This window comes from Cnephaeus nilssonii (assembly GCF_951640355.1).
Source record: "Cnephaeus nilssonii genome assembly, chromosome: 9".
In the NCBI taxonomy this organism is placed as follows: domain Eukaryota; kingdom Metazoa; phylum Chordata; class Mammalia; order Chiroptera; family Vespertilionidae; genus Cnephaeus; species Cnephaeus nilssonii.
The window spans coordinates 347,152-366,672 of record NC_137080.1 but is presented as its reverse complement, the minus strand read 5'-3'; the positions used below and the strand labels follow the sequence as shown (position 1 = coordinate 366,672).

The window sequence follows — 19,521 nt, the reverse complement described above, 5'->3', positions numbered from 1 at the left end:
AGAGGCCTGGTGCACGACATCCCTGCACTGGGGGTGGAGGGGTGGGTGGGACCGGGGAGTCCCTCAGCCCAGCCTGGCCCTTTTGCAGTCCAGGTGCCCTTGGGTGATGTCCAACTGATGGCTTAAGCTGGCAGTCAGACATCCTTAGTGCTGCTGCGGAGGTGGGAGAGGCTCCCGCCACCGCCGCTGTGCTCACCAGCTGTAGCCTGGCTTCTGGCTGAGCGGCGCTCCCCCTGTGGGAGCTAACTGACCACCAGGAGGCAGCTCCTGCGTTGAGCATCTGCTCCCTGGTGGTCAGTGCATGTCATAGTGACCAGTCATTCCACTGTTAAGTCAATTTGCATATTACCCTTTTATTATATAGGACTAGAGGCCCAGTGCATGAAATTCGTGCACAGGGAAGGGGGTCCCCTCAGCCCAGCCTGCACCCTCTCCAATCCGGGACCTCTCAGGGGATGTCCGACTGCTGATTTAGGCGCGATACCAGGGATCAGGCTTAAACCAGCAGTCGGACATCCCTCTCACAATCCGGAACCACTGGCTCCTAACCACTCACTCACCTGCCTGCCTACCTGATCACCCCTAACTGCCCCCACCCACCAGCCTGATCACCCCTAATTGCCACTGCCTGCCAGCCTGATCGCCCCTAACTGCCCCCCTCGCTACCTGGTCACCCCACGCAGCCTGCTGGTCAGTCCTGTGGTCGTCCCTCACTAACCCCCCTGCCTGCCTGGTCGCCCCACGCAGCCTGCCGGTCAGTCGTGTGGTCGTCCCTCACTAACCCCCCTGCCTGCCTGGTCGCCCCACGCAGCTGCTGTGTGGTTGTTACTGTTACTGTCTGGTCGTCTGGTTGTGAGGGCCCTGGCTTTTTATATATATTAGGATGCTTCAGACCACAATACGTGGTAGGCCCATGAAAGGCATCAAGAAAATGGGAGCTGTTTTATTGGAATTGAATTAATCCAACTTCTTAGGCTTCACTTGGTCACTTCTGGGACTTCAGTTTAAAAAAGCAAACCTCAAGAACTTTAACAGGGCATACAGCTGTGATAAAATGACAAGGGTGTAGGAAACGCATTTAAAGTTGACCTTCAGCACACACTTCATATTAGAATGTGTGTGACTTGTTTTGGGACAATAGAGAATGTTCCTGGATTTAGGGTTCGATATGGCTTCCCTTTCATTATTTTGGCATACACTCAGCAGAAAAGTTTGGAAACAAAACAAAGGGGTTACTTCTACACGATTAATAAAAACGGTCTACTTCCACTTCCCAGTTGCATCATCAGATACAGCACCACCAGCAACTTTAGACTCACAAATTGCAACTAGTGTAGACTTTGCTTTCTCAGTCAGACCAGCTCATTTCCCTATCACAATCCTGACAGTCGGTGTCAATGCAACACCAACAGGAATCCCCAATTTGGGGTGCAGTGAAGAAGGAAACTTAATTCAGTGCCAATAGCTCAGTTATGATACTGCAGGGCTGTGGTACAGCTCAATAGTGTTTCAGCTCAATTATGAGACAGCACAGTTGTGAAGTGGCACTACTATTAGGAGCTCCTCGCACAGGCTCTGCAATGGTAAGATGTCTTTGGTGTTTCATCTCCAACAGCAAAACAGTCTTCATGGAAAGGGAAAGTGCCCACCAGCCAGAGGGGAGCTGCCTTATAGAAACTAGTCTCTGCCCCTGGTCCCTCATTGGTCTGTTCTCATGCAAATGAGTGCTCCAAATCTGAAGTTTGATTGGGCCAAAAGGCATTGTCCTGATTGGTCAGAATAAAGTTGCTTTGTGAAGATGCTGATGGGGGCGGGCAGAGATATAGATGGGAAGTTCCGATTGGATGAGGAAAGCCTCAGTCCTATTGGTTGAAATAAGATTCCAGGAACTTAATAAGGGCTAGCTCAGGCACAGGAACACAGTGCAGGTTTCTCTCTGATGCATGGTTTGCATGAGAAGTGCCTGTGCAGAAAAGGCTGCTAACCTCTTGTTTTTTTAAATTTGAGCCCAGTTAGCCACCAGGAGTCCTTCATAGGTGTCTTCTCAGCATCCACAAACCCACGGAAGAAAACAGACCTGTCTAAATCCGCCAAGAAGCAACAAAATCTTTTCCCCAAATTCTCTTACGTGATAAAAGCCCTCAGTCAGATCCTTTGGACAGAGTTTAATATATATACTAGTATAGAGAGAGGGAGAGAGAGTGTTTAATCTTATGTCTATAAATATTTTTATATATTCAGGTTTTGGTTCTACTCTTCTCCCTTGGGAAATGCCTCTAGTCAAATACGCATTTAAAACTCTTCATTCCAAGTCAACAAACACTAATTCAGCCTTTCAAGGCATAATATTAAGGAGTTACTATGTAGATTACAATCCCAGCCCATAGGTATTTTCAATGCTGAAAGAATATAAATATACAATTATATGTAAAGGCAGTTTAGGTGGAAGAAAATTTACTTACTAAAGATGTTTAAGGTTGATATGGAATTTGAAAAGTAAAAGAGTAGTAGATAAATGTACTACTGGACGTGGAAGTAAGATTTCAAGCCCCAAAAGACTTAGAAGTGGGAAAACAGGAGGCATATTCAGGTACATCAATCATTCCAGTTTGGCTTGAGAATAGGATAAATGAAGGAAGCTTCTAGGCATTAGGGATAAGCTACACGGAGAGGCAGTATGGTGTGAAGTTAAGATTTTAGTTTGAATACCAGCGTTCCACTCACTAGTTGTACGTTATTTAACTCAGGCCCTCCATTGCCTTGCTTATAGGGTTGGAATAATGTCCATTCAATCACTTCACAAATATTTTATGGAAATCAACTATGAACTAAGGACTATGTTAGGTGACAGGAATATACTGCCTTACTATTTATTAAGTTAGACCTGAGTTGGGCACTAACAATACACTGCTGAAGTGAAAAGGCCACACAACTCTATGAGCCCACGTAGGATATGTAGACACAGGTGAGAAGGCCCGAGACCAGATGGAGAAGGAAGGAAACTAAGTGTCAAGCACTGCAGTGTTTCAGAAAGAGGGCCTGTCCAGCCTGTCAGCTGAGAAGCTGAGTTAGAAGAGGACAGATGAATGTCCATTTTACTCAGCATTTGAGGGCAATCAGCAATCTCCATGGTTTCAGGATGTTTCAATGCAGTGGCAGTTTTAGAAGCCAGGTTGAAGTCAATTGAGAAGAAATAGGCTGCCAGGAATTGGATCCAAGTAGGGAGAGAAGCTTGATTGGAAAGAGCCATAAAGAAAGAGGTCGGCTGGGTGGCTGTTTTGAAGACAGGAGAATCTAGAGCCCGTTTGCATGCTGCCAAGAATGACTCAGCAGGAGGGTGAGAAATCGTGATGCTGTAAAGAGGTGATGGCTGCTGGAAGGCAGCCCTTGAGAAGGCCAGAAGGCAAGAAGCCTCTGATGGGGAAGCACAACCCATCCTTGTAACAGGCGGAGAGCAAGTGGCTGCAGGTGCAGAGCTGACTGACAGACTGAAAGCAGGATCCTGCGCCATCTGCTCCGTGCAGTGGCATGTGGGCTGAGGGGCTAGTGGTGGAGCTTATTCTTTCTGACATCACAGCCAATACCCTGCGGTAGCTGAAATCTGAACCCAGTTGTTAGGGGACTGCGATAGTGGACTAATACTGTGGTAACTACAATTTGTGCACATCAGAACCGTGCACAGCGAGGACTGCCGGGACCATTACCTGCCTGGATACTGACGTCACAAAGCAGGGCAGGAGCTGAGTGGCGAGGAAGCTTGTGATCGTAGCTCTTCAGCAACGAGAAGGAACTAGCAGGGACTGCAGGCTGCCGTGACCCAGAGGTACAGCACTGTGCATCCAGCTTACGTTTCCAGGAGCTGAGGGGCTGCCTATCCTACCTCTCGGCTCTGAGGCATCAGGATCTGAGAGAAAAAACAGCTTTCACTTGAGACGCTGCAGTGGGACTCTCCTCAGGGAAAAGTCCAGAAAGCAACTCAAAATACATCTGGAGGAGTGGGAACAGGGAGGAGTTCTGTAAGGCGCCTTGAGACGCAGTGCGTCAGGTTAGGGATGTTCAGATTCTCATAGTGACTAATTTTTAGTCACTTCAAAAATACAGCATCTATAGAATTTAACAAGTAAACATATATGGGCGTGGGAGAAGGGCAAGAGGAAGAGCAGAGCTGACGTGACTCTGACATGTTAAACTGAATGATGACAGGTAACAGAGGACTCAGCATGCTCCAGGGCCATGCTAAGTGCTGGCACAAGTTCCTGGTGATAGATTACCTACAATTCACAGACAGTACTAACCTTAGGAACAAGGTGTGGTTCTCATTTTACATACAATGATAGCTACAAGGCGGTCAACTCAAATACCAGGCAGTTTATCTTACAACTCACTTATCCTGACAAGTTCATCAGGAAGGTGCACTGCTTACCATGTACTATGTCATAGGTTTGTTATTTCCAACTTTCTCTGTGGAAGTTAGCAGCGGGGAGCTCCTGTTTTGAAGATTCTTTGGGCTACAGCTTTCGTGTCTAAGCTGTGTGGTATGGAACTGTGAGTCCTGGATTATCCAAATCATTGTAATACATAAGTAAAAAGAAGACCCCTCTACTGTCTTGTCTTCCTATTTATAGATTACTCAGCTAATGGGTCTTTTTACTGTCCTGTAAGTCTGACATGGTGTTTCAAATTCTGATTACAGGCATACTTCCTCTTAGTGCACTTTGCTTTACAGTGCTTTGTAGATAACTATGGTTTCATCAACATCGAAGCAAGACCTTATACCAGCAAATGATTACAACTTGCTGAAGGCTCAGATCATGGTCAGCATCTTTTTAGCAATTAAGTATTATTTAAATAAGTACGTACATTTTTTTGGTGTTTTTTTTTTTTTTAAAAACCACATGTTATTGCACACTTAACAGATTACAGTATAGTGTAAATATAACAGTTACATACACTGGGAATAAAAAATCCACACGACTCGCTTTATTGCGGTGGTCAGGAACCAAACCAGCAGCATCTCCAAGGTCTGCCCATACAGTCATGTGGTGCTTAAGGACAGGGATATGTTCTGAGAAATGGGTCACCAGGCGATTTTATGTTGTACACACACCATGTGCAGATGGCATGGCCTACTGCACACCTGGCTACGTGCCACCGCCTGCTGCTCCTGGCTACGAGCCTGTGTGCGTGTCACTGCACTGGGTGCTGTGGGCAGCTGAGATGTGCTGCACTGCAACGTTGCAATCGCTACCATGTCACCAGGCGACAGGAAGCGTTTGGCTCCATTATAATCTTACTAGAGGCCCGGTGCACAAATTCGTGCATGGGTGGGGTCTGGCTGGCCCGCCCAGATAGGGGTTGATCGGGGCCGGCAGGGGCGGGGGGTGGCAGGGAGGGGCTGTGGGCAGTTGGTGGGCTGGCCCTGTCTCCTGGTTGAACTCCCAGTGAGGGGACAATTTGCATATTAGCCTTTATTAATAGGATTATATAGAATAGGACACCATCACAGCGTTGTGACTCTGTAACCATGAAATTGCATGAACTGTCTTAGACATGATCAGTTGCCTCCCCCAAGCCCACCCCTGTTTCCTTGCTCCAAGAGCTCCAATGTTCAGTTATAGCCACTCTTTTCACATGGCCGTGTGCGTCAGGGAAGAGGGGTTCCAGCCGCAGCCCCAGGTAGGGAATTGTGTCGTCTAGTTATGGGAACCTGATTAACGTCTATCAGCTTAAACAAATGCACACAGAAGTCCGCGGGGAGAGTACAAAGACAGAAATAACATGGATCCTGATCAAATGCCTGGGATGTATAAGTTTCCTCTTTTAAAAAAAAATACGCACAATTATATTAGCCCAGTCAGTGTGGCTCAGTGGTTGAGCATTGACCCAGGAACCAGGAGGTCACTGGTTTGAATCCCAGTCAGGGCACATGCCCAGGGTTGCGGGCTCCATCCCCAGTAGGGGGCATGCAGGAGGCAGGGCAGCCGATCGATGATGTTTCTGTCTCATCGATGTTTTTATCTCTCTATCCCTCTTCCCTCCTCTCTAAAAAAAAAAATCAATAAAAACATATTTTTTAAAAACACACAGTTATGCCGAGGCCGGTCTGGCTCAGTGGATGGAGCATCAGCCTGCGGACTGAGGGGTCCCAGGTTCGATTCCGGTCGGGGGCATGTACATTGGTTGTGGGCACATCCCCGGTGGGGAATGTGCAGGAGGCAGCTGATCAATGTTTCTCTCTCATCGATGTTTCTAACTCTCTATCTCTCTCCCTTCCTCTCTGTAAAAAAATCAATAAAATATATATTAAAAAACAACAACAACAACACAGTTATAAAAGAAACTATCAACAAAACAACAAGAAATCCCATTGTATGGGCGAACATATTTGCAAATGTTATCACTGATAAAGGTTTAATCTCCAACATCTACAGGCAGCTTATACAACTTAATAAAAGGAAGATAAATGATCCAATAAAAAAAATGGGCAACGAACCTAAATAGAATCTTTTCAAAAGAAGACGGAAGGCCAAGAGACACATGAAAACATGCTCTAAGTCACTAATTATCCGAGAGATGCAAATCAAAATGACAATGCGGTACCATCTCACACCTGTCAGAATGGCTATCATCAACAAATCAACAACAAGTGTTGGCGAGGATGCGGAGAAAAAGGAACCCTCGTGCACTGCTGGTGGGAATGCAGACTGGTGCAGCCACTGTGGAGAACAGTATGGAGTTTCCTCAAAAAACTGAAAATGGAACTCCCATTTGACCTAGTAGTCCCACTCCTAGGAATATATCCTAAGAAACTGGAAACACCAATAAGAAAGGATATATGCACCCCTATGTTCATAGCAGCACAATTTACAATAGCTAAGATTTGGAAACAGCCTAGGTGCCTGTCAGCAGATGACTGGATCAGAAAACTGTGGTACATCTACACAATGGAATGCTATGCTGCCATAAAAAAGAAGGAATTCTTACCATTTGCAGCAACCTGGATGGGACTGGAGACCATTATGTTAAGTGAAATAAGACAGTGAAATGAGGGAAAAATACCACATGATCTCACTCATTTGTGGATAATAAAGAAAATTATAAACTGTTGAACAAACAGATAGATACAGAGACAGTAAAGCATCAAACAGAATGTCAAATTACAGCGGGAAGGTTAGGGAGAGGTGGGGAAGATAAGAGATCAACTGAAGGACTTGTATGCATGCATATAAGCATAACAAATGGACACAAAACTCGGGGGGGGGGGTGAGGGCATGTATGGGAGTGTGTGGGGGGGCAATGGTAAGATATGTACACATATAATACCTTAATAAAAAAATGAAACACACACACACACACACACACACACACACACACAGTTATATTAGGTTTTTGGTTCTGGCATCTAAAAAAAGCCTAACCCAATTACATACAATTGTAGCTACAAGGCAGTCAACTCAAATACCCTTTGCCTGGCCAGCTCCGCCTCTCCTGACTAACAGATAGAAAGACCACACATTTGTAAGCATTCTGATTGGGGAAGAAGTCATTCATTAGGGAAGTATGAAATATATCAACATTTTTCTTTAAAACTTGGTAATTCCCTTCAAAAGAATGCATATAGTGGAATAAAATACCATTTAAAATACATCTGCCTTTAGAAGTTTTCCAAAATTTACCTTAACATTTACTTAATTTGATACTTTACACGGTTGTGTCCTAATTTCCTATAGTCAATTATAATTTTCTTAAATCTAAGATTAATATTCCCATATTATAATCCTATATAATAAAACCCTAATATGCAAATCAACCGAACAGTGGAACAACTGGTTGCTATGATGTGCACTGACCACCAGGGGCAGATGCTCAACGCAGGAGCTGCCCCTGGTGGTCAGTGTGCTCCCACAGGGGGAGTGCCGCTCAGCCAGAAGCTGGGCTCATGGCTGGCGAGCGTAGCGGAGGTGGTGGGAGCCTCTCCCACCTCTGCTGCAGGCAGGCGGTAAGGAGCGAGGGGTCCTGGACTGCGAGAGCCCCGGACTGCGAGAGGGATGTCTGACTGCCAGCTTAGGCCTGATCCCCCCCAAAGGTGGTCATTCCCCAGGGGGTCCTGGACTGTGAGAGGGCGTAGGCCGGGCTGAGGGACCCCCCCACCCCGCCAAGTGCACGAATTTCGTGCACTGGGCCTCTAGTCTACTATAAGCATTCATATGTCCCTATATTTTATATTTTGAGGTAATAGTGTTGATAAATATGGTAAGTACAAGTATGAAGTTAAGAAAAATCCAGCTTTTACTTGTCTGTTGTTAATGCAATTAAATGCTCCAATTGGAGATAAAAATATGGCTAATCAATACTACTGAGGTTTACAAATCTATAAACTTCATGTATTTGAGGAGCTGAGAAGTAAACACTGTTCAGGACATGTCACAAGTTATTCACAGTAAAGAGCAAACACCAAGGCCAAGGCCACATAAGTTTCTGTTTCATGTTTAGCTGCAACCCAGCTGTCCCACGCAACATCCCAGATCCACCGGCTGGCAACCTAGAGACATTATTAAAAAATTAACTTTAGTTGAACATGTTAAGTAATTTTAAAACCTACACAAGTTCGATTTCTTTAAAGACACAGGGGTATGTTAGCGAGTTACTCATGTAACACATACTTTGTCCAATGGCCCCTTTCCTGAGGAGACTGGACAGGGAAGCTTCCCGGTCCAGCTTCTCGCACACAGCTGGTCGTTGTCTAAAGCAGGGGGCCCTCAGTGGTGTGGGTCTAGTAGCTCAGTGTACAGTGCTACTCTGCTGTGTTACAATCCATCTTAAGGAATTACCCTTCCCACCCTTAAGAGATTTTCAACGGAGAATTTGTTAGGATCTTGTCTCAAAATGAAGAAATGGCACTGATTATACAAGTGGCTGTGAGAGAAATTCTAACTCCTGTGCTTTGCTTACAAAGCCACGTGTGATCTGACCACAGCCTAATTTTCTGCAGTGCACCTAAAATGGCCCCAGATCCTTTTGGCTTCTCCCATCAAGAGGTTGAGTCTATTTCCCTCCTTGTATATTAGTTGTCCTGGGGACTTGCTTTGAGCAAAAGAATGTGACATTGTGCAACTCCCAAGCCAGGCCGTAAGAGGTCTTCTGCTCCCGCCTTCTAGGAACGTTGTGAGGAGACCCCCACGAACAGGCGCCCATCAGTCCACTGGAGGAGGATGGCTCATGTGCAGGAGAACCGGATGCCCCAGCCAACAGCCAGCACCAACCATCAGACACATGGCTGAGGCAGACTTGGACCTCCAGGCCCAGCGGAGTGACCAGGTGGCTGCAGGCACCTCAGCGAGTCAGCAGAAAAAACAAACGGCCCATCCAGGCTGAGTGACCTACAGACTGATGAGCACACGCATAGCTGCTGTTTTAAGCTGCTGAGTTCTGGGGTGGTGTGTTGAGCTGCCTAAAATCCCACAGCCACAGTGGGTTACTCAAGCACACTGCGTTCGGCCTGCCTTGGCATCTCTGCTCGCCACGTTTTCTCTGCTTGCAGTCTCCCTGGCCTTTGGCACAGCTGGTTTCTTCCTGTCATTGAGACATCAGGGCCTTCCCTGTCTCTAGACAATCCCATTTAGTCACTGTCACTCTAGCTCACCTCCCGCCCTAATTTTCTCTACTGAGCACTTAGGACCATAGCAGTTGCCCATTACTTAGGTGTATAATAGCACGGGGTGGTAATGCTCTTCTCCCTGGAGCCACCTCTGTCTTGCTGCCTGTCGTGTGGTCAGCATCCCTCGGCCTGGCCAGGTCCTCCTCTCCAGGCTTCCTAGGACAGCTCTCTCCTCAAGGAAGCCTTGCAAACTGCACCCGACTTTACATATTTATGCGGCCTAGTGGGATTGCATTTTTATTTGTAAATAATGATAATCTTGTTGTTTATTGAGGACTCTGTGCTAGAGAAAATGTTAAGGATTTGAATACAGTTAATCTCACTTAGTCCTCACAATTACTCCAGCAAGTAGACTTTATGATCTTGATTTTATAGACAAAAAAGCTATGCCCAGGCCACAGCAGTGAGTGTTTCTGCCAGGATTCATATCCAACCCAATTCGACTCCCAAACCGAGGCTGTTACACTATCTGCATTATTTTTTTTTTCTCAGACTCTAAGCTGTGTTGTTTTATTTCCTTGACTAGAGTAAGAACTCTTTGAGAATCAGTCATTCCTTATAATTCTCTGTAATTTCTTCAGTATCTAACACCCATTAATGCCTAAGAAACAGAGTATCTATACAATTTAATAGGTTATCAATAGAAAATTGTCATTTCTAAGTACTTTTCAAATAATTACAGTGAAAGAACATAAATTTAACACATTATTCTTTCATTCCCAGGCACCCCAGGGCCTGACATGCCCTGGAGCCATCACAGGGCTGAGTGAGAGACACATGGTCACTAAAGGACAGACCTCATAGTTCTAACTGATAAAGGGGTACTTACATTTATTGCCTGACCAGTCTTTTGAATAAATAATACCTTTATAATCAATTTATAACGCTGGTATCCAAAGTCTTTGACTGCTGACAATATGAGGTCTGCTAATTCAAGCGACAAGTGAGAGAAGAGTGTATCATCATATTTGACATCTTTAAGATTTTCCTTTAAAAAATTAAAAAATATACCTTAATTTTCAAACTAAATATTTTCTAAATAAAAATTCAAGTAAAAAACATGTCTAAATAATACATATAACTTTGAAACCAAATATTAAATGCATGTCATGCTTACCAATTTATTTCAATCACAATTTTGAAGAAAACTTATTTTGGTTTTTTAATTCTGTTCAATTACTCTTTGTTAAGCTGTAAGTTTCCCTGTGTTATCAGACAATTGGCGAGACACCAGGGGGTTTTAAAGGAAAGCTTCTGGGAATTCTTCGGTAGAGGAAACCACCTTTTTAAAGTGCACAGACTTTTGCCGAAACCGGTTTGGCTCAGTGAATAGAGCCTCGGCCTGCGGACTCAAGGGTCCCAGGTTCGATTCTGGTCAAGGGCATGTACCTTGGTTGCGGGCACATCCCCAGTAGGGGGTGTGCAAGAGGCAGCTGATCGATGTTTCTAACTCTCTATCCCTCTCTCTTCCTCTCTGTAAAAAATCAATAAAATATATTTAAAAAAATAAATAAATGAAGTGCACAGACTTTAAAGTGCTAAAGCTCAGATGTGGGTTTCCCTGAAGCAGGGTACCTGGTCCAGAGCTGCACTGGGCCTTTCCTGTCTCCCTCTTCCTCATCTCCTCTGGTTAAAGCCCACTTCTTCCCAACCTCTTCCTATGCTTCCCACTCGGGGGAGTTGTTTCTGTGGCCAAGGAAACGCCAAGAAAATCAGGTTTCTCATCATGCTCGTTAATGAATTAACTACAGCGGTGGGGGCGGGGGACAGGTGTGGGCCCCGAAGCACTATACTTCCCTCCAACCATCAGCAGGCCTGGACCACCTAGGGAGCAGACAGCATGCGCCTCTGACTGGCTGCCTGGGACCAAAGATACATTAACCAATGTTCTGGGTCCTGAGTGATAACAAACGGACTCCTCGCTAATACATAGGCATGTGAAACCAAAGAACTAGCTCTGTTCTGCTGTTCTGATTCCCTTCTAGAATGCTCTGGTCTACAATGGGGTTTAGAAGCACTGACTTCCCTCAGGTACTTGGCTGTGGCTCTATCTTTTGGACACTTAGCAACAACCACTCTCTTTTCTGAATCTGCCTAACATATCCCAGGTTTTCTCTACCTAAGGGCTCTTTTTTAAATAAATAAGCACTCCCTATATAAAAGTACCCACAAGCTCCATCAATATATACTATTTCTGTGTCTAGAACTACATTCAGTGTTTCCTGAACTCCAGGGAAATCCCTGACCTCTTCATGACCCCAATCATCCACCTACATCCCCAATAAGCTGTTCTAGGCCCCATCAAGCCCAATGAAACTCTATAAATTATCAAATTAAATATGATTTGAAATCCTACTACCTATATTAATAAAAGCCTAGGTGGTCCTCGTGCGCGACATTGCCACAGATGGCTGTCACAAGATGGCCATGCGCAGGCTGGCAGGGGAGAGCAGTTGTGGGCGATCAGGCCGGCAGGGGAGGGCAGTTGGGGGCCATTGGGCCTGCAGAGGAGGGCAGTTGTGGGTGATCAGGCTGGCAGGGAAGGGCAGTTGGGGGCCATCAGGCTGGCAGGGGAGGGCAGTTGGGGGCAATTGGGCTGGCAGGGGAGGGCAGTTGGGGGCAATTGGGCCAGCAGGGGAGCAATTAGGGGGCAATCAGGCTGACAGGCAGGCGAGCGGTTAGGAGCCAGCGGTCCCGGATTGTGAGAGGGATGTCCCAGATTGGAGAGGGTGCAGGCCAGGCTGAGGGACACCCCACCCCGTGCATGAATTTCATGCACCGGGCCTCTAGTATTCAATAAATTTGAACTCAGTCTATGTGGTAGAACTGAGTGACACACCAGAATGTATACTCTCACATCACAAATGCTTGCTATTAGTATTTAGATCAGTAAAGAAGGCAATCAATAGTTATTTTATTGTATTAAAATTGAGTTGAATTTCTTTATTTCCTGAAGTCGTGAGCCATAATATCTTCATCAAGTATCATCTGACAATTATTAGTTTCATTTAGAAATGTATTTATACAGTGCAGAGAAATTGGAGAGTCACCTAACTATTCTTCTGTATTAATAAAAGCTAATTCATTTAAAATTAAAGTTATTAATCATTTACACAAACCAAATTAAACCTGTGCTTTGTTCCAAATAGGTAGCTCAGATCAGTTGTCACTGAAGGAATGCATCTTGTAAACTGGAGGGGGAGGTAAGTTTAAAACAAGGAGTGGGATGAGGTTGGGCGGAACACCACCAAGGGCATCTGCTTATCAGGCACTCCTGGAGCCTGGTGCCCAGAACTAGAGACCACAGATGAAGAGGGGATTCAGAAAAGGTGGTGCCTCCAGTGAGTTTCCTATAGTAAAAAATGTTGTCATTTGGTCCTTTATCAAGAAAAGATGGTGAAGGGAATTCCTCCCATCTGAACAATATAGCCTTCAGACACCAAAACTACTAAAGTTAATACTGGTAGTAATACTAGTATTACAGGGTTAGTTTTATAAAATTGAGAAGCTTTTTTGAATGAGCCTGGGATCACATGTCCTAGTTTCAAACAACTGTTTTTAATGAACTTTATATTCCAGTCAGTTAAAGGAAGAAAAAAGGATGCCTAAGCTGGAGATGGTCTATACTTAAAAGATGTTTTAGCATAGTCAGGAACCAATTTTTCACACAAATACACACATCCAATGTGTTCTTTTTCACTCATTCCTCCAATTATAGGCGAAACATGGAACCAGAGGGACAGTTTATGGATAATTAAGAGCTAAACGAAATAAAAGCATGTTCCCTTTAATCTAACTCATAGCATCGATGTGAAGATTATTGACTACAAACCCAAAGTACTTTCATATTTTCAGTTAAGTGCTATAAAAAAAATCAGGGTAATTATACTGCCATAAATCTGAATATAGTTTACCAAATCCCCAAAGCTAAGTTATTATATCATACACATTTATCGACCTACCGTTAATATCTGCTGGACTTTAGTTTCTACTGAATGAGCTTGGAATTTTTTCTGTGGCTCCATTCTATATGTATTAGCAAACCTAAATTTTGCCATAGAACTCTTCCATTCTTTACTTATCTCAGCAATGGAATCATCAAATGGAGGCTCTACATACAGAACATCATGAGACGATTCTCTCAGCCTTTCTTTTAAAATCTGTGTATACTGAAAGAAAGAGGTGGGGAGAGGTAGTTATTTATTACTAGAGGCCCGGTGCACGAATTTATGCAAGGGTGGGGTCCCTGGGGTGGCCTGCAGAGATCAGGCCCCAGCTCGTGCCCCCAGCCTCACAGCCCCAGCTCACGCTCCCAACCTCACAGCCCCACAGCCCCACCTGGCACCCCACCTTGGCCTGGTGCCACCCCCTCACCTGCTCCACCATCCCACCTGCGGGGTGATCAATCGGGGCTGCCCCCCCCCCCACCGCCGCCATTGGTCGCCATCTGCGGGGCAATCAGTGGGGTGATCAGCCCCTGCTCACGCCCGCCTTGGCTTGGTGCTGCCCACTCACCTGCTCCACCATCCCACCACAGTCCCACTCTCGTCAGGGCCCACTGGGGCCAGCAGCCCCTCCACTGCTGCCCACTGCCAGCACTGCGTCACCGATGCCTGCCGTGTTCCATGCCGCCCCCTGGTGGTCGACGCACGTCATAGTGAGCAGTCAAACTCTTGATTTAACGACCACCCGAGGGGACTTTTTGCATATTAGGCTTTTATTATGTAAGAGGATAGGATTTATTTATTTTATAATTCTTTATTGTTGAAAGTATTACATATGTCCCCCTTTTTCCCCCATTGACCCCCCTCCAGCCCCCTCCCCTTGTATACATACAAGGTCTTTGGTTGGTTACCTCCTACCCACCCACCCTCCCCCACCTTCCCTCTGAGATTCCACACTCTGTTCCATGCTTCCATGTCTCTGGATCCACTCCGTTCATCAGTTTATGCATCTACTGATATGATCAAGTGATTTTTGTCTTTTAATTTGTTTATGTGATGTATCATGTTTATTGATTTGTGAATATTATACCAGCCTTGCATCCCTGGAATAAATCCCACTTGGTCATGATGTGTGATCTTTATACATATTGCTGGATGAGATTTGCTAATATTTTATTGAAGATTTTAGCATCTATGTTCATCAGGAATATTGGCCTGTAATTCTATTTGTAGTGTCTTTATCTGGTTTTAGAATTAGGATTATGCTGGCCTCATAAAAAGACTTTGGAAGTGTTCCTTCCTCTTGGGTTTTTTAAAATAGTTTGAGGAGTATAGGTGTTAGTTCTTTGAATGTTTGCTAAAACTCCCCTGGAACTGAGCTTTTGTTTGCTAGTTTTTTTTTGTGTTTATTATTATTATTTTTCATTAGTTGTTATTAAAACCTATACTGGTTTTCTGATCCCTCCTGATTCAGTTTTGGGAGATTGTATTTTTCTAGTCTGTAGTGTCAGTGGTTACTTCTCCACTTTTGTTTCTGATTTTATTATTTGGTTCCTCTCTGTTTCTTGATGCGTCTAGCTAACGGTTTATCAATTTTGTTTATCCTTTCAAAGAACCGGCTCTTGGTTTCATTGATTTTTTTAATTCTTTCTTATATGTTATTTATTTCTGCTCTAATCTTTATTTTTTTTCCTTCTACTTACTCTGGACTTTTATTGTTTCTAGTTCTTTTAAGTTGTAAGGTTAAATAGTTTATTGCTGGTTCTTCTTGTTTTTGTTTTTTTGTTGTTGTTTTCTTAGGTATGCCTGTAGTGCTATGAACTTCCCTCTCAGAACTGCTTTTGCTGTGTCCCAGAGATTTTGGGTTGTTGTGTGTTCATTTTCATATGTTTACATGAAATTTTTTATTTCTTTCTTGATCTTGTTGGTAACCTATTCATCCTATATAATAAAAGGCTAATATGCAAATCGACCGAACGGTGGAACAACCAGTTGCTATGATGCGCACTGACCACCAGGGGGCAGATGCTCAACGCAGGAGCTTCCCCCTGGTGGTCAGTGCGCTCCCACAGGAGGAGTGCTGCTCAGCCAGAACCCCTGAGCTGGACTCATGGCTGGCAAGCGCAGCGGCGGTGGCAGGAACCTCTCCTGCCTCTGTGGCAGTGCTAAGGACCACTTGGGGGATGTCTGACTGCCAGCTTAGGCCCGCGCCCCATCAGTAGGACATCCCTTGAGGGCTCCCAGACTGCGAGAGGGCACAGGCCTGGCTGAGGGACCCCCCCAAGTGCACGAATTTTGTGTATGGGCCTCTAGTTTTTAATAACATGCTAATTAGCCTCCATGTGTTTTAATGTTTTGGGGTGTTTTTACTGTAGTTGATTTCTAATTTCATTCCACTGTGATCTGAGAAGATGCTTGATATGACTTCAATCTTCTTTAACTTGTAGAGACTTGTTTTGTGTCTTAACATGAGGTCTATCTTTGTGAATGATCCATATGCACTTGAGAAGAATGTATATTCTGCTGCACTGGGGTGAAATGTTCTATAAATGTCAATTAAATCCATCTGATCCAGTGTGTCCTTTAGAGTCACTGTTTCCTTAAGTTCTTGTCTGGAAAATCTATCCAGTGAAGTCAGTGGGGTGTTAAAGTCTCCTACTATGACTGTATTGTTGTCAATCTCTCTATTAAAGTCCTCTAGAAGTTTTTTTTATATATATATTTAGGTGCTCCTGTATTGGGTACATATATGTTTAGCAGGGTTATATCCTCTTGTTAGATTGATCCCTTTAGTATTATGTAGTGACCTTTGTTGTCTCTTGTGGTGGCCTTCATTTTGAAGTCTATTTTGTTGGATATGAGTATTGATACTCCAGCTTTTCTTTCTTTTCCATTTGCAGAAAATTTTTCTCCATCCCTTTACTCTCATCCTGTGTGTATATCTTTTGTTCTGAAGTGGGTCTCTTGCAGACAGAATATAGTTGGGTCATGTTTTTGTTTTCATTCAGCTACCCTATGCCTTTTGATTAGAGCATTTAATCCATTTACATTTTTGGTTATTATTGACTAGAGGCCCGGTGCACAGATTCATGCACGGGGGTGGGGGGGCCCCTCAGCCTGGCCTGCGACCTCTCGCAATCCAGGACCCCTCAGAGGATGTAGTAGTGCGCCAAGCGGCAGGCAGCCAGGGAGGAGCCCGAGGCGGAGGCGGGTGCCACACCACTCACACTCATCCCTGCCCGCTGCACCTGCCACCACCGCTTGGTAGCACTGCTGCAGAGTCGGGAGAGGCTCCCGCCACCGCAGCTGCACTCACCAGCCATGAGCCCGGCTCATGGCTGAACGGAGCTCCTCCTGTGAGAGCACACTGACCACCAGGGGGCAGCTCCTGCAGTGAGTGTCTGCCCCCTGGTGGTCAGTGCATGCCATAGCGACTGGTTGACCAGTCATTCAGTCATAGGTCACTTAGGCTTTTATATGTATAGATACGTACTTATTGTCATTTTAATTCCATATGGCTAGGTTTCTCTGTTTCTTCTTCTCATTATAGCAGTCCCTTTAACATTTCTTCTAATGCTGACTTGGTGGTGATGTACTCCATTTGCTTTGGGGGCGGGGGCAGGGGGTCTGGGAAGCTCTATTTGACTATTTTTTAAAATATATTTTATTGCCGAAACCGGTTTGGCTCAGTGGATAGAGCGTCGGCCTGCGGACTCAAGGGTCCCAGGTTCGATTCCGGTCAAGGGCATGTACCTTGGTTGCGGGCACATCCCCAGTAGGGGGTGTGCAAGAGGCAGCTGATCGATGTTTCTCTCCCATCGATGTTTCTGACTCTCTATCCCTCTTCCTTTCTCTCTGTAAAAAATCAATAAAATATATTTTAAAAAAATAATAAAATATATTTTATTGATTTTTTACAGAGAGGAAGGGAGAGGGATAGAGAGTCAGAAACATCAATGAGAGAGAAACATCGATCAGTTGCCTCCTGCACACCCCCTACTGGAGATATGCCCGCAACCAAGGTACATGCCCTTGACCGGAATCGAATCTGGGACCCTTCAGTCTGCAGGCCAATGCTCTATCCACTGAGCCAAACCAGTTAGGGCTATTTGACTATTTTGAATGATAGCCTTGCTGGCTATAGTAATCTTGGTTTCAGATCCTTGCTTTCCATTACCTTGAGTACTTCATGCCATTCTCTTCTGGCTTGTAGAGTTTCTGATGAGAAATCAGGTGTCAGCCTTATGGGAGCTCCTTTATAGGTAACAGTTTTCTTTTCTCTTGCTGCCTTTAAGATTCTTTGTCTTTAATTTTTGGCATTTTAATTCTATGTCTGGGCATGGTCCTGTTTGGGGTCTTCTTGCTTGGGGTTCTCTGTGCCTCCTAAACTTGTGAGACTTTTTACTTTACCATGTTAGGGAAATTTTCTGCCATTATTTCTTCAAATATGTTCTCTATCCCTTTCTCCCTTTCTGCCTCTTCTGGCACACCTGCTATTCTAATATTGTTATGTTTCACGTTGTCTCACAGCTCCCTTAAGCTGGCCTCCTGTTTTTTGTTTGTTTGTTTTTTCTTTTAGGTTCTTTGAGTGCTTTTTTCAACCATCTTCTAATTCACTGGTTTGATCCTCAGCTTCCCCTAATCTGCTGTGTATTTTTTCCAATGTGTTATTTGTGTTATGTCACTCTTTATTTTCAACTGTTCTTTTTCTCATAGTTATATCTTTTTTCATGCTGTGGAACATCTTTATCATCATTACTTTGAACTCTATTTCGGATATATTTCTTATCTCTGCTTCATTTATCTCTTCTGGAGAATTCTCTTGTTCTTTTAATTTGTGGGTTTTCTCCTTTTGGCTGTCTGTTTGGGTTTGTGACTATGTATTAGGTAGATTCTCTACGCCTCTCAATCTCTAGTGCAGGACAGTGTTTCTGACTTATTAGATCAGGCAAAGACTCAAAACCTCCAGAGACCACCTCTGCCTGCAGACTGATAGGATTCTGACTTGAATGGCCCCAGGCAATCATCCTCAGGTGTGGTGAGAGTTTTTTTTTCAACAGGATGGGACAGTTTCTTCTGCCTGGAGCTAATAATTATTTTTAGTCTTTTAAGTGGCCTCAGGGCAAGGTGTTTTCCAATAGGTCTGCAGTGTGTCAACTGTCTACCCACCCACCCCCATGGTAAATGTCTGTGTGGGAAAGAAGTTCTATACTGTGTGAGAGAATGCCTTAGCACAGGAATCTGGGGGTGTCTGCCTTCTGAGCTCTTACCCCTGAGTCCCCAATCCTGGCTTCTGCTCACATAGCTCCAGTCCACTCTGCCCTCCCTCTGCTGGAGCATAAGGTGTGTGGCTCCACAGGGAATTTTGTGCATTGGCCCTTTAAGAGGGTGCCTGAATTTTCAGTTGTCACTCCATGGCAGAAAGCAACCCCACTGCTTTTCACAGCCAGATGTTATGTGGGTACCCTTCTCAGTTGTGGTGCTCTCTTTTGGGGGCCCAGCTTGGGGATTAGATCCCAGAGTTCTCAGTGGCAACCCCCAGAGCTGAGATATCTCTTCATAACTTCAGTTGCTGTCTGTGGGTGCCTGGCCAGCCCTTTTGTGCCTCCAACCCTCCTACCAGTCTCTATGCAGTCTCCACTTTCAGTTCTCGGGTATCAGGGTTCTCTCCAGTGAGTCTTCTGTTGATTATCCAGGAAGTTTTTTTTCTATATTTTAGTTGTAATCCTAGTTTGTTCCTGGGAGCATGTCTGTGCAGCATCCACTTATACCGCCTCCATTTTTAATCTCTCTCTGGGAGAGATTATTTTTTTAAATTGTAAAATAAAATTTTAGATTTAAGAACCCTGGTGGAATGGGACAGGGCTGACACAAAGCTGGAAATCCATTATAACACACTTGTATGATAATGTGATTACT

General features: G+C 44.7%; 1 protein-coding gene across 1 annotated transcript in view; it reads right to left on the bottom strand.

Annotated features, from left to right (window-relative positions):
• Positions 1 to 8,431: 8,431 nt before the first annotated feature.
• DYNLT2 (dynein light chain Tctex-type 2) overlaps positions 8,432 to 19,521 on the bottom strand; it is a gene marked incomplete at its 3' end in the record, with an annotated part of 13,678 nt that continues 2,588 nt past the window's right edge. The window contains exons 2-4 of the mRNA XM_079780041.1: positions 13,621 to 13,827; positions 10,488 to 10,646; positions 8,432 to 8,542 (exon numbers count right to left, since the gene is read on the bottom strand). Of these exons, the coding sequence (XP_079636167.1) occupies positions 8,432 to 8,542; positions 10,488 to 10,646; positions 13,621 to 13,827 (477 nt within the window). The remainder of the gene's footprint in view (positions 8,543 to 10,487; positions 10,647 to 13,620; positions 13,828 to 19,521) is intronic.